This window comes from Rousettus aegyptiacus, unplaced genomic scaffold, assembly GCF_014176215.1.
Source record: "Rousettus aegyptiacus isolate mRouAeg1 unplaced genomic scaffold, mRouAeg1.p scaffold_m13_p_1, whole genome shotgun sequence".
Classification (NCBI taxonomy): Eukaryota; Metazoa; Chordata; class Mammalia; order Chiroptera; family Pteropodidae; genus Rousettus; species Rousettus aegyptiacus.
In genome coordinates, this window is record NW_023416284.1 from 19581258 (window position 1) to 19595898 (window position 14641).

At 56.4% G+C, this 14641-nt stretch overlaps 1 protein-coding gene across 5 annotated transcripts in view; it reads right to left on the minus strand.

The window, feature by feature from the left end:
* The window catches only part of COL16A1 (collagen type XVI alpha 1 chain), a 49330-nt gene that overhangs the window by 13482 nt on the left and 21207 nt on the right, over positions 1-14641 (minus strand). For 3 of the 5 annotated variants that reach the window (XM_016150391.2, XM_016150390.2, XM_036231168.1), the window contains 18 exons: positions 14396-14449; positions 14278-14304; positions 13479-13538; positions 13246-13293; positions 13063-13116; positions 9642-9695; positions 9418-9450; positions 7169-7285; positions 7043-7084; positions 6859-6945; positions 5996-6040; positions 5029-5073; positions 3239-3292; positions 2615-2668; positions 2047-2100; positions 513-557; positions 345-398; positions 22-57 (listed from right to left, as the gene is read on the minus strand). In XM_016150391.2, coding sequence (XP_016005877.2) covers positions 22-57; positions 345-398; positions 513-557; positions 2047-2100; positions 2615-2668; positions 3239-3292; positions 5029-5073; positions 5996-6040; positions 6859-6945; positions 7043-7084; positions 7169-7285; positions 9418-9450; positions 9642-9695; positions 13063-13116; positions 13246-13293; positions 13479-13538; positions 14278-14304; positions 14396-14449 — 963 coding nt within the window. The remainder of the gene's footprint in view (positions 1-21; positions 58-344; positions 399-512; positions 558-2046; positions 2101-2614; positions 2669-3238; positions 3293-5028; positions 5074-5995; positions 6041-6858; positions 6946-7042; positions 7085-7168; positions 7286-9417; positions 9451-9641; positions 9696-13062; positions 13117-13245; positions 13294-13478; positions 13539-14277; positions 14305-14395; positions 14450-14641) is intronic. The other 2 variants (XM_016150393.2, XM_016150392.2) reach the window with 2 other exon arrangements.

Genomic DNA, 14641 nt, shown 5'->3' on the forward strand with positions numbered 1-14641 from the left:
TGGCTTTGTATCTTCACTCACCGGCGGGCCTGGAAAGCCTGGCTGGCCTTGAAATCCCTAGGGGAAGAAGCAAGAGACAGTTTGCTGTGCCACCCCCTCTCCCGTGCCTGGCCACCCTGGTGGAAAGAGTTGCTTCTAGCCATGGGGCCTTGCCTTCCACTCTGCCTAAGATGGCCAGCAGGCGAGGCTCTGGGCATGAGGTGGGAGGTCACAACTCAAGATGCATGGGGACTGGGAGGCGAGAGCTGGTCACTCCTCCGCAAGAGAGGGCCCAACCCCTCACTGCCCACCTCCAGCCATCCACTGTGGTCAGAACAGCTAGCTGGGTCCCAGTTGTCACTCACCTGGTCACCCTTCTCACCAGAGTTCCCTTGGGGTCCTCGCTCTCCTCGGGGACCCTGTCACCATGGACAACAATGCAGTTGAACTCAATCTTTTTGTCCTCAAGTCCCAGGGCAGGACCGGTACTAGGGGTCCCCATGTCCACATCTCCCTGTCCCTCCCTCCCTCACCGCTGGTCCTGCAGGACCTGGGAGCCCTTCGGATCCTGGTGGGCCCTGTAGACACAAAAGAGCTGAATCAGTCACTGACTGGAGGGGATAGGCAATCAGGGGGCGGGGCAGGGGACAGGGGCGCAGAGCAGAGGCAGGAGATGTGGTGGGAGGCCCCCCAAAGCCGGCAGGGCTCCTCTCCCTGGTCGGTTCAGGCTTCCCCTCTCTTGCCTAAGCTACTGAACCAACTTCTTAACTAGTCCTGCCAGCTCCGGGCTCACTCCGGCTCAGCCAGCAACTGACTGCCATCTTCACTTCTTCAACACAGCTCTCTCTCCAAAACCTTCGCAGCCCCCCTCTGCCAACTGAATGAGGGGCGTGCCTTCCGCCAGTGCTGGGCTCCGGGGCATTCTGTGACCTGGTACCAGTCACCCTTCCGGCTTCACTTCCCTCTCCCTTTCTCATCTTCTGCCTTGCTTAGTCAGCCGCTGTTCCCTGAACACGCTCTATGCATTCACACCCGGGGCCTTTGCACGGCTGTCCCATAGACCTAGAATTCCCACTGTTCTCAGACCCCTTCTAGGTCTCTTGAAATCATCCAAGAAATCTTCAGCGCCCCAACCCATGGCCTCTTCCTCTGGGAGTCCCCAGTATAGACGACCATGTGTCCTCCTCCCCAACTCCATTCAGGACTCAGCCCGAATGCCGCCTCCCCGGAGGCCTCCCTGACCCTCCTCTCACAGCACCCTACACACGGCCCCAGCCCTTTACCTATTTTCTCCATTGGGCTTACTTCTCACAATTTGTATGTATTTGTTTATTCATCTGTTCCTTGCCTCCCCCAATGGCATGTGAGCTCCATGAGGACAACAGATGCAATTGCCTGTTTGATTCACTACAGCACCCTCAGAGCCAGGCACCCGGCAGGCCCGTGAGAAATATTTGGTATTAAATAAATGCACGGCAGGGTTTGCCGCCCCCACTGGGGCCTCTCCGACAGGGCAAGGAGGAAGGGTGGGCTAAAGTTTGGGAGGTTTATCACAAACGAATTCCAGGTCGAGCGTCAGCTCCACCTTAACTCACTAACTAGCTGCGTCACGTGAGCCTCAGTGTCCTCATCTGACAGCAGCTCGGTCCTGAGCTCAGTGAAGGCCTGGCTCTGCAAAGGGTGGCTCTGGGCTTGCAGAGGGCAGGCCAGGTGGCTGAGCTGGGTCTAGAACCCAGGCCTGGGCATCTCCGGCCTGCCGCTTCCAGCCTGCCTTTGCTGGGCTGGGGGGAGTCTCCTGGTCCCCCTCCCCTCGGCAGCCTGGGCCATCAGCTCCATGAATCCTGCTGGGATCCTCCTCATGCTCGCTGCTGCCTCCACAGCCACTAGTTTGTGCTGACTGCTTGAGATGGAGCTGGGTGACTCAGGGGACAGGGAAGCAGGGGTCATGTCCTCCCATCACAGGCTTCTGGGAAAATCTCTAGTGGTGGTGGTGGAGGCGGAGGGCTGGGATCAGCTCCCTTTGAAGGCTCGCCGTTGCCCTCGCGCTGAGCTGCGACTCAGACTCACCGATTCTCCCTTCTCTCCCGAGGGCCCAGTGTAGCCACGCTCCCCCTTGATGCCCTGACAAGCAAGCAAAGAGAGAGTGGAATTAGCTCTGTGGCCCGCTTGTCACAGTGCTAATGTGAGGGGTGGAGACTACAGCTGGCACACAGACAGCCGGGGGAGGAGAGAGGTCGGCCGCTCCTCACCCACCGCTGTGGCTCTCAGTGGGAAGCGGGTGCGTGCCCGCCCAGCAGGCTCCTGTGTGGGGTGGCACCTCTGTGCTGTCCTTCGAACTCTCTCAACCTCCCCCAGGAAGCAGATCTTAGTCTTGCCGGGTCTTGGCTTCTCAGGGATCTTTGAGAGTCTGGCCCTTGATGTGCAGGAACTGCAGAGAGCCCCTAAATTAGAGTACTGGGGCCAAGCCACAATACCAAGGGGACTTACAGTAGGGGCTGCGCATGGATGGCCTGACAGAGGCATGGGCTGAAATGCTTAGAAAGGAAGAAGCCTGCCAAGGGATGCCCAAGCCTAGTCCTGTCCTGACCGCCACCCCAAGGCTCTGGTACACCAGAGCCAAGGTCCCCTTACTCACAGGCAGTCCTGGGGGGCCCATGGCACCTGGGTAGCCAGGTTGCCCTGGAGGACCCTGCAAAGAAAAGCAGACATGATAGATTAGCTCCCTAATGTTTCTGTTTTCCGCTTCTGGGGTAATAGGGTGGTCAAAGCCGGAAAGCCTGGAGCCGCCACTCAGCAGGCACCCACCCACCCCAGCACAGCCACCACCATGGGCCATTTCCCCAGAGTCCAGGTTCCCTAAGTCTTGACTGCCACCTCAGGCCTGGAGCTGGTAACAAGCACCAGCCCAACCAGGACCCTGGGAGCTGAGCCACAGGAGAAGGCCCAGAACAGGGGGTGACAAGGACCAGGGAGTGGGGAGCAGAAAGGACCTGCTGAGTGCTGCAGCAAGAAGGAGGGTAAAAGCCCCCGGGGGTACTGGTAGAAGCCAGGGGCCACGGGTATTTGCCCTTACAGAGATCAGCCTCCTTTGATCCTAAGGGGCTATGAGGACCCTCATACTGAGGGAATCAGGGCCGAGGGGCAGAGAGTTTCAAAAGGAGCCCACTTCCCATCTGCCACACAGCAGTCCCCCTGGGGCCCAAACTCTATCTCCCCAGGGCCCTTCGTGTCTCTCCAACCCCTGCCAGCTTCCTCTTACCAGTTCCCCCTTCTCTCCCGTCAGGCCCCTGAGGCCTCGCTCTCCTTGAAGACCCTTGGAGAGAAAAATCATGAGAAACTGCAGGAGAGAGCATTCCCCACCCAGCCCCTGACTCCTGCCTCCTGCCCTGTGGCCTCTGTTTCCATTCCAGACAAAGGTAGGGGTTGCTGGTGGCACCCCTACAGTCCCAGCAAGATGTCCACCGGGAGTGTGCCCCACAGAGGTAACTGTCAGAGGTATAAATTCTCATATATAGGTGCCTCTCAGAAGCACATCCCTCAAGATAGGTAACTATAGAGATATGACTCCAAGGCGAGTGGCTCCCAGAAGGTGCCTCTCAGATGGGTGGCTGTCATTGGTGTGCCCTACTGTGGTAACTGTCTGGGGTGCACCTTTAGGAAGGTGACACACATGGGCTCTTCCTGAGGGGCAACTGTCAGGAGAAGTGTCCCTAGAGTGATGCTCCCACCAAAATGCATCACTAGATACCCAACACTTACCTGTCCAAGTTTCCCCCCCCCACCCCAGACCAAATCACCTTCTTTTAGGGATGCAGGGAAGAGACATGGGAAGGCTCCCTCCAGAGCAGTCCCCGTCACTTTTCAGGGTGGAAAGGGATATTAATTTCAATCAAAGCCAGAGCCCCCCACCCCTCACTCCTTGCCCTGGCCTTCAGAGATTCACCACACGATTACGGGATTGTGTCTGCCCCTTCTCCCTTTTGCCCACAAGAGATGATACCCAAACCTTTCCAGAACACAAGAGAGATGGCTAGACGGACATATGGCCCCTTCACCCAAGCAAGCAGAAACAGACAAGGTCCGGCCAGGATGAGGACGTGGGGACAATGGAACTGCAGCAAGGAGGGGCCCTGCTCCCTGGGCCTCCATCACCAGGCCTGGGAGAAGAGGGGCCAGGCTCTGGGGACACAAAATCCGACAAACAGGAGGTTAGTTTCCATGACCCAGGAGGGAGCAACAGTGAGGATGCAGATGATTTAAACACACTTGTGACGATGACGAAGGCAGAGCAATTAACGACACCGGGCAGAAGGAGCAGGCCAAGACACTGGGTACAGAGGGGCAGGGCCCCACGACACCCAGAAACCCAACTGGCTGGCATCACAGGTCCAGCCTTGGAGCAGACTGGGATTGGAGCCAAGGAAGAGGAAAGGAAGAGGAGGAAGCTGAGAGTTTCCTCTAGGATGATGGGAAAGGTGCAAGCATGGCCACCTTTCGGTCCCCAGGGTGCTTCTGGACAGCCCTGCCAAGCAGCAGGGCAGCAAACCTGTGCCAGCTTGCACTGTGAAGCCCTAAAGCTTTGGCATCTCTGCTGGGCTCTGTGCCAGGTACCTGGCAGGGCCCCAAGAACGACTTTCAGCAAATCTTCAGTCAACACCAAAGGTGGGAGAAGCAGGAGGCAGAAACGAAAAGGGAGGAATAAAGAGGCCCCTAGAGGCACCAGCTTAAAATAAGAAAGTAAAATGGCTCCAGAGGTCTTATAAGGAGTGAAGTATGACTGTGGAAGAGGAAAGGGAAACGGAAGTGGAGAGAAGAGAGATGAGGGAGAGAGGGCAGAAGTGGGAGAAAGGAAGATGGGAAGAAGGCGGAGCCTGGGAGAAGGTCCAAGCTGTTTGGACCTCCGGGAACCTGTGTCGTTAGCTACCATGCCTGCGGGCGGACGGCGACAAACACGGAGGATGGAGGTGAGGGCGTGACAGGGAGGCAAGCGAAAGCCACAGAGACCTGGCTGGTGGGGGAAGGGGAGGTCGAGCAGCACTAGGTTCTTACAGGCAATCCGGGGGAGCCAACAGCACCAGGAAAACCTGGGGGGCCCTGGTGGGAGAAACAGGCAGGTCACATCTCACAAGCACGGTCTCCCTAGGGCACAGTCTGGGGCTGAGGGGTCATGGGAGAGGTCACGGGAATATTTCAAGGCAGCTGGAAAGGAGACTCGTTGGAAGTCTTGGCCCAGAGATATCTACTCCTCCCCTTGGCTCCAGGAAAAATCGCCCTGCCATCAGCAGAGACGCGAAACAGCCCCCAGAATCAAACAGCCCTTCCCAAGTCTTTCTGAGTCTAAATGGGCTAGAAGCCCCTCAGGCCTGTTACCTGACTTCCACAGGCCCCCAGGTGGGTGGCTCCCTGGTTCTAAGATAGCTCCCACCAGCCATTTTTTCTCCAAAGAAAGCATTTTTCAGTTCTTCCAGTCTTTTCTAGTCACTTCTATTTTCCCTCCCTATCAACGCTACAGAGGACTCCAGGGTGGATGCTCCTGGTCTGGCCTTTGTAGACTTGTCCTAGAAATGGCCCTACAGAGCAATGGGGGGCAGCTCCATCTCAGCCCCTGGCCCCTGTAGGAACTGGTGTCACAGGAGCATGGAGAGATCTGGCCAGGTTGCCACACGCTTTCCTGGCTGTGGAGACCACAACCCAGAAGCCTAGGACCCCTGCCCACGGCAGCCTGGATCCCTTGTGCAAAACATAGCAACGATGGGGAAGGGAAACACAGGTGCACCCCTGAGGGCCTCCTCTAGGCAGGACCGGGGGCAGAGCGGGCAGAGCAGGCCAGTTCCAGGGCATTCGGTGGTGGGAATCCACAGTCCCCACAGATGCTCTGACGGGGAAAGGAGTGGGCAGTGGAAATTCCCCCTTCTGGCCTGCCCAGCTTCCTGAAGACAAAGCAGCAAAATGGTGTTGGAGCACTGTGTCCCCTCTGAGAGCTTCTCAGGTGGACCAGGAAACCACAGATACTTACAGCAGGACCTGGAGGACCTGGGGAGCCCCTCATGCCAGGTGGACCCTGCAAAACAAGCCAAGGGGAATGGATGAAGAGGCTCAGGCCCCACAGAGCCTGGGGTCTCAGCGGCTTTCCTACCATCGGCTCACCATAGCCAGAGTCAATAGGCGGCTGATGTCGAAGCAGGAGGTTAAAGCTGATGTGTGACCTTTTGTTCAGTTCATTCGATTACCCCCCAAAAATTTATTGAGCAACTGCTATGTACCAGGCACTGCTCCAGGTGCTGGGGACACAGCAATAAACGAAACATAAAAAAAAATCTGTGCCTTCTGATCTTATGCTCTAGGGGAGAGATGGACAGTAACAAATAGGCCGGGGGCTGGCACATGGCCGGTGCTCAGCAGATACCTGTGGATTGGTCCTAAATCAAGGAAATACACGGTACGTCTGACAGGGATGCAGGGAGGGGAGTTGGGGGGTCCTAGGATTTGAGGGGGGGTTCAATTTTAGAGAAGGCGGTCAGGAACATCTCCCTGAGGAGGTGATATTTGAGCAAAGGGCTGAAAGGGTGAAAGAGCAAACCCCAGAGAAGAGAGCTGCAGGCAGAGGAAGCAGCTAGGCCAGGAGAGGGAGTGTGTCCCGTGGCCAAGAGCACCGAGGAGGCCAGTATGCAAGGGGAGCGGGTGAGGTCAGAGCAAGAAGGGGTGCCAGCTGACCTGAGGCCTCAGAGGCCCCTGAAGGACTCCCAAGTGACAGGGAGCCACTAAGGGCCCGAGAAGACATTTGGCAGGAATTAAACTGTCCTCAGGAACTAAGGGCCACTTAGTGGAGACAGCCCCCTCAGGGCCCCGCCAGGTTGGGGGCCCAGTCTCTGGTCTTACCTCTTCTCCTCTCTGGCCCGGCTGTCCTGGAGGACCAGGCAGGCCGGGGCTTCCAGGACAGCCTGGCTCTCCCTCGCTGTTGTCTCCCTGGAGTGGAAGGATAGAGATGGTGGGGGTGAACTGTCAGGGGCCCTCCCTGTGGGACTCAGGGCAGGGGGCGAAGAGAAGGCAAGGGCCCACTCACCCGGGCCTCCTCAGCTCTGGGGCGCTCCTGCTCCGCGAAGCACTGCGGAGGACAAGGAGAGGCTGTCAGGTGAGGCTGTCGGAAGCTCTCCCTGCACCGAGGCCGCCCCTAAGCCCAGCCCCCTACCCGGGCACAGCTGTCAAGGCCTGGCACTCCGGGGACGCCCTGGTCTCCCTTCTCTCCTTTCTGCAGGAGGGCCGCTGGGTGGGCTCTCTGCCCCTGGGCACAGTTCCCGCAGAGGCTCTGAGGAGGGAAAGGGACAGGCGGTGCGGCGTGGGCGTGAGGCCAGGATGGGCCAGACGGGAGAATTCCCCTCTGAATTCAGCCAGGGCACTCAGCCTGGGCAGTCCTCCGCCCACTCTCTCCTTTCTCCCCAGCCACATCCCTACAGTAGCTTTGCTCCATCCTCAGGGGACCCAATCCCAACGCTGGCTTCGAGTTTCCTCCAGAAGGAAGCTCTGGTGGGGCCAAGCCAAAGCAACTTTCCAGACAGGCGTGTGGGAGGAGGCGGAGGGGCCCGCAGAGGGACCATCTGTCCCTGCTGTTCCTGCGCCTTGCACCCACGGCGAGGACATGCCACAAGGACTTGGGCTGAAAAGGCCGGCTCCGAACACCAGCTTTGCCGCCCAAGGGAGCAAAGGAAGCAGCTGCAGGAACAGCCAGGCCTTTTGCAGGCACCCTCAGGGGTGGAGCCTGCCCTGCTCCCCAGCAGATTCCGACTGTCACAGACTCCAAGTTCGAGTTCGCTGGGCCTAACAGTCTTCCGGACAAGAAAGCCCTTCTCTCTTACCTGGGGGTTTTAACCTCTCTGGGTCGCATAGCCCTCTGAGAGTTTGACGGAAGCTATGAGTCCTCTTTCCAGAAAAATAAAACCCACTGGTGAAAACTAGACTATAATTTCAGAGGGCTGGGGAGCTGCCCTGGAGTCTACGCATGGCCCAGCGCAGCGTCCGCGGACCCCCTGGCAGGAGCCCCTCCCCCATCTTCACTGTTCACTGCAAAGCCCAATGATGATGGTTGTCATTCACTCTGCACCATGTGCCAGCCATCATGATAGGCCTTTGCACATTACCACACTCAACCCTGACAGCGCAATAAGGCAGGTCATCTCATAAGCATGGTGGAGACGAGAAAGCCGACACTCAGAGAGACAGCGTGACTCGTCTAAGGTCGGGGGGAGCCTGGACTAAATAAACCCTGGTCTGTTGAGGCCAGAGCTAGCGCTCTCTCCACAGGCCGAGACTGCCTCTCGGCTGTGGATGCATGTGGTGGCTGGGACTCCTGGTCGGCACCCCCTGGGACGTCATCTGACCCCTTCTCCAGACATCATTTAACTCCTGCTTAGGGCCCTCTGCAGAGCACTTGATGAGGAAGACATCAGATGAAACGCTACACGGAGAAATGTTCAATCCTGCAGGTGAGGCTACACAGTCGTTCACTCAGGGGTGGGACTTGGGGGAATCCCAGGCTGCCGGAAGCCTAGGGGAGAACCACTGGGGTTCCACTGCCACAACCCCACTGTGACCTAACACATAACTGCTGCCAGGAGGTTACCCTGACCTCGGGCTGCTTCAGGAGACATCTGTTGCCCAGGGCAGGGGCAGGGCGGGCATTCCCTATGTCCTGTCCTGACCAGGACCTGCTGGGGTGGTGCGGTATCCATGGCATCAACTAGCCAGTGCTAGAAAGGCGTGGCCAGGACAGGGGGATGACGTTAGGCTGGAGAGCAGAAGAGTTCAGGTCTCATCTCCAGAGGCAACTGAGCAAAGAACGGTTTTGTCACCCTTTGTCCCCAAGAGGAATTTCTGCACAACTTGGGAGGCCAGACCAAGCCACAGCCCTTGGGTGTGATCTTGACATTGTCTGCAGGCCCTGGCACAAGCCAACTCTCTTACCAGGCCCCAAGTCCCCTTGCGCCATTTGAGTTGCTTCTCAAATCCTATGTCCTCCCGGGTTCTTTCTGGATTAACGGGAGGAGAGCCGGAGCCTTCTTCCAAGCCCCCATCCAGTCTTATCATTGAACGTCACCTTGGCAGGCAGGTCTGATGATCCCACGACTGCGCTTCCACCCTCCCCACTCCACTCTAGAAGGTGCTGGGCTCTGCCCTGGTGTGACGAGGGTGGGACTAGGCCTTTCTGGCAGCGGGCTTTGGGGTTGGAACTGTCAACGACATCCACCACGTGGGTACCTTCTCAGGATTCCTTCACACACTCATTCAGCAGATATTGACGAGGGTCTGTTTCAAGCCGGGCGCCACTCCGGGCCCTCGGAGCCATGCTTGGCGCGCACACTGCCCACAAACAGCTCCGTCTGCGGCTCTCTCTGTGCAGCGCCACCCTTGCCTGTCCCTCCTTCCTCCCTCCTACCCTCTTACCTGGAGGAGGTGCTGTTCAATGGGTAAGGATCCCTGCAAGAGACAGACAGGAGGGCTGGAGACTTATGGCATCAAGTGGAGCCTGGGGAAGCCACATGCCATCCAGGCTTCTCCCAGCCTTGGAAGAGGGAGACTCAAGGGACCCCCGCTGCGGCTCAGGGAGCTGGCCTGGCAGGCTCCTTCCTGGGAAGGGGGCTACACAGTGAGTCCTGGCCGGCACCTACCAGTTCCGCAGTTAGCCCGGGCTGTCCTGGCAAGCCGTTGTTTCCAGGCACTCCCTGCAGCCAAGAGAGGCAAGTGAGTAGACGCCCCTCCCTAGCCCCCAGGGCACCTGTCGCATCCCCACCATCCCAGCTGCCTCTTCCCTTCATCCTGTAGAGCTGAGAGCCCATATTCTTAGCTCAAAATCTCCAGACCGTTTGTATGTAAGCCCAGAGGAAGCCCAGAGGAAGGAGTGACCCCCCCCAAAACCAGTACAATGGGGAGTTTTTTCTCCACATGTTACGGGAAGGCCAGCATTAGACAGAGGGTTTTCTATACAGTAAGTAACTATTGTTTCCTTCTGTGCTAAGTCCTTTTGCTATATTTCCTCACTGAATCATCACAATTCTATTGGCGAGGTAGGTGTTATCTCCATCTTAAAAAAAGAATTCAGAGAGGGCGAGTAACTGCCAAGGTCACAGGACAAGCAAAGCACAGAGGACCACTAGCTCCAACCCCTTTCTTAACCACTATTTCAGCATCATTTCCCAAAAGAAACTCCCCAGAACATTCATATGCACGACAAAGAGGAGGCTTAGAAGTGAGACCTAGCTAGGTCCAAGTCTCAGCGATCTGTGTAACTTTTGGCACATTACTTAGGGGAAACAAATCTCTGTGCCTCCGTTTCCTCATCCGTAAAACAGGGATAGTTTATGGTGAGGCTTAAAGGAGACCGTGGCTGTAAGGAGCTTAGTACAGAGCCCGACATGCAGGATGCTCATGTGAAACATTTGACGTCCAGATTCCTTGTTCCCCTTGCAGATTCACAGTGCATATTTGCATATTAAATACTCCATGGAGGCAGGGAGTATATTCTCTTTTAAATCCCCAGTGTCCAACATGGAGGAGGCATGCATTAAATACGTGTTAGGTGAACGTACTGCTGCCCACCCAGCTCTGCCTGCGTGGGATCTCCTTGGCCTGCCCTGAGTGCTGGCCTCCCTTCGAGTCCCAGCTCCCAGCACCAGAACATGCCACTCCCGCTGCCCGGCCCACCCTATTTCAGGCCAAGCTCGACCAGGACTGTGTCAGACCCCATGTCAGCCTCCCCGGCCCCTCCTGCACTGCCACACAGATCACCCAGCCCTGCTCGTTCTGCATCCTATATCAGTTAACAAGGTAAAGTGCTTAGGAAAGGGAAAACACCTTGAACTTGTTCATTATAATTATTCCCTAAATCATTGTTCAAACTCTGCCCCACTCTGTTGCCTGTGTGTTAGTTTCAAGACTGACTCTTTGTGAATTTCTTTTCCTGCCCTCCCAGAACTAAATGCCCCACTTTTTGTTCTATTATAGAGGTGAAAAGCTATCTAGTCAGCTACTCACTATCTACCTGCTACCTAGCCTCTGTGCCTCAGTTTCTTCTGTGAAACAGGTGAGGATTACACGAAATAACCAAGCGGTGGCCTTGGAGCAGTAAGTGCTGTATGTCTCCTAGCCTGTTTCTGTACCTGAAGAGAGCAGCTGCTGGGCCCTCCCTCCCTTGAAAGGCCTGCAGGAGACAACCTGGCAAGTATGACCTGCACCCTGCCTGGCACGGGCAGGTGCCAGTTAGTGGCAGCCTCAGCTTGGTCTGCAGCACCGGCACTGGAGGAAGACTCTGGTGCCTGGGACCAGACTCCGCAGTCACGCTTTTCAGCCTCATTCCCCCAGCATGTCTTGGCAGGGTTCATACTACATCAGCGTGAGCTTGTTAATGGATCACTTTAAAATAACTGCCATGCCTCCCCAAGCAAACTGCAAGCCCCCTGCAGACAGATTCCTGTGTCCTGGCAGTGTAAGCAGGAAGCCCGGACATTTGGTAAATGTGTGGCTGGCCCATGGGGGATCCAGAACTGGCTCTACTTCTGCCTCTGGACAAGACACAGAAAACTGTGCTCCCAGTGGAGGCTGCCATCAGCAGTGTGTGTGTGTGTGTGTGTGTGTGTGTGTGTGTGTGTGTGTGTAAAATTACAAAATCACCAAGGCAGTGAGGAGTACGCAGTGTATAAAAAGCTTCCATGTGATTCTGTTCTGCTTCTTCAGGTAAGAATTACTCTTTCAGGAGCTGGGAGCCTGGCCGTGGTCTGTGTCTCCTAAGGAGCTCTGGAAAATGTGGCCTGGTGTACAGACCACTGGGGAACTGTCCTAAAAGGCAGTGCAGGGGAGAAGAAAGCGCTATGCCCTGGGAAGCCCAGTCCAGTGCCACCAACTCCTAGCCGTGTGACCTCAGCCAAGAGTCTTCACCCCTCAGAGCCTCGGTTTGCCCAGCTGTGAGTTGGGGATGAGACCACCTTCTGCCTGGAGCTGACATAAGGCTCCAATGAATGAGGGCATGGATGCAAAATAACAATAGTAGTTATCACTGTAATGATGGCAAATGCCTTCTAAGCGTTATGTGCCGGGCATAATTCTATACATTTCACATGCATTGACTTGTTTAAAACCAGCAAAAGCCCCATAAGCTACGTGCTGTAATTATCTCTACCTAACAGATGAAGAAATTGAGACACAGGGAGGGTAACTTGCCCAGCATCATACAGCTAACACATAGCAGAGCTTAGTTAGATTCGGAGTCAGGCTGCTCAGCTCCGAACGCACACTCCAATCACAACCTCAGCTCCTACTGCTCTCCCCTGTCTCTGGCCTCTCTGCTCTTCCCCCAAACACGCCAGGCACATTCCCATCTCTGGGCCTTTGTACCTGCTGCTGTCTCTATCGGGAATTCTCTCCCTCACAGGCTCACTCCTCATTTCCTTGAAGTCTTGGTTCACATGTCCCTTTTCGAATCTTCTGAAAAGGATTCAAATGTCACTTTTCTCAACTCTCTTCCCTGCCCTCCTCCCATTTTCTATCCCCACTCCCTGCTTTATCTCTCTCCTTAGCACTATCGCTATCTACTTGCTATTCATCTTGCTTCTCATCTGTCTTCCCTCCTAGAATGCAAACTCCAGGCGGGCAAGGATTTTCATCTCTGTCCACTCACTGCTGTGTCACCAGCACCTAAAACAGTGCCCAGAAAATAGCAGGTGTGCAAAAATATTTGTCGCACAAATAAATACTAATCGTTGCTCCAAAACAGTGGAGCTCTATGCCGATATAAAAAATTTTTCTATCTGACCCAGATATGGGTTCTTGACAGCTGATCAAGGCCTGAGCCTGGCATGGGTGGCAGCGGGGTGCCTGGGCTAGCTTACATGATGTTCCTCGAAAGGGGGCTGGGAGTGCACACAGCCTGCCCTACGGGTCAGCGGGTCCTCTGCGCCGCTCTGGGGAGCGGGAGCACAGAGGCATGAGAAACACAGGCGCGTGTGCCGGGCAAGGAGACGCACACTCAGGGGCTAGCACGGACCGTATGACCTACCACGCTGCCCCCCAAGCTCTCATTCTTTTTTCCCCCTTTACCTGTAGCCCAGGCATTCCAGGGGGGCCTGGTGGTCCAGGAATACCCGGGGGACCCTGAGGAAGAGAAGAAATAATCAGACCCAGAAGAAAGCTCTGCCCCTTCGCTGGGGGCAGCGGTAGGAAGGTGGGCAAGCCACGGGGCGCTGGCAGACAAGAGAGACAGAGGAGACAAGCGACACACACCTGCGGGCCCGGCTGCCAGGAGCTGCCCATCCAAAGTCCCGGAGCACCCTGGGTGGGAGTAGGGGTCGCAAAAGAAGGGGAGAGGTTACAGGCAACGTCCACACCAAGCGCAGGGCTGCGTGGGGAGGCAGCTGGCCGGGGCGCAAAGCCCTAGGGGGCTCTCGCATGTTGGGCCATGGCGGGAAGCTGGGCCTCTCCCCCAGGCTGGGGGGAAGGCTCTTAGCACCACTTACCGGCATTCCAGAGAAGACTGGGTCTCCTCGGGAGGGGCAGGAACACTCCCCTGGTTCACCCTGAAAAGACAAGAGCCTTTGTCAGAGGCAGGCGAAGATAGAGGACCTTCTGGAAACTGGTATCTGGGCGGCAGCATGGGCTCTTGGGATTGGAGAGGCCAGGGTTTAAATCTAGGATCTGCCTCTTATGATCGTGCCCTTGGGCAATCCATTGGACCTCTCTGAACCTCAGTCCTTATCTATAAGGTGGGGATAATAATACCAAATGCGCAGACTGTCATGAAGATGGAATGGATTGGTGCATGGAGCACTCAGAGAACGACGGCCGTTGCTCGTACTGCAGTTTCGGGGTCGTCTGCTGCTGCAAAGGTATTCTTGCCTCCAATACGGCTGCAGCTTGACCTGGTTGCAGCCCTTCTTCCATAAGCCCAGCCTGGCTTCCATGCCCTTCTCTCCTGGTCCCTCACACCAGCCCTTTGTGACTCAGTTCCTGCTCCTGTCCTCTGACTCAGTACCCATTTGAAAATACAGTTACCCGCCCACCTCTTCCCCGCCTCTGGGGGCGCCTGGCTGCTCTCTGGGTTTCTGGGAATCTTGGTTGAGTCCTGGGCCAACAACCAGGTAAAGTAGGGAGCATTTGGGGTCTCTGCTGCCAGGAACCAGAGTTGGTGGGGTACGAGGTGACAAGGATGACTCCTCAGCTCCCATCTTCTGTTCCAGGGCCACTACTATGTACATAGGGTCCCTTGGGTGGCAGGACTATACGGGCTGCTAATTTTCCCAGAGTAGTGGGACTTACCTTCTCTCCCTGAGATCCCTTTTCGCCCTGCAGGGAAGACACACAGGGAGGTGAGTAAATAAGGATACGGAGGCGGGGCCCGCTGTGACTTCCTGCTGCCCCGAGACTCTGTACTCACTGGCATCCCTCTGGTTCCTGGAAGTCCAGTCTGTCCTTGCTGCCCATCAGCGCCCTGAAGTGGGAGAGGCCAGGGTCAGTGGGTGAGGCTAGACAGCAGCCAGCCATCGGCCCACCTGCAGGGAGGGTACTGGACAAACAGAAGCAGCACCAGGGGCCCATCTCCCAGGGCCCGCTTTCTAGAGGACGAGACCGAAGCACAAGAGACAAGGTGAGGGGGAAGGAAGTGGAAGACTGGCATTTTCTG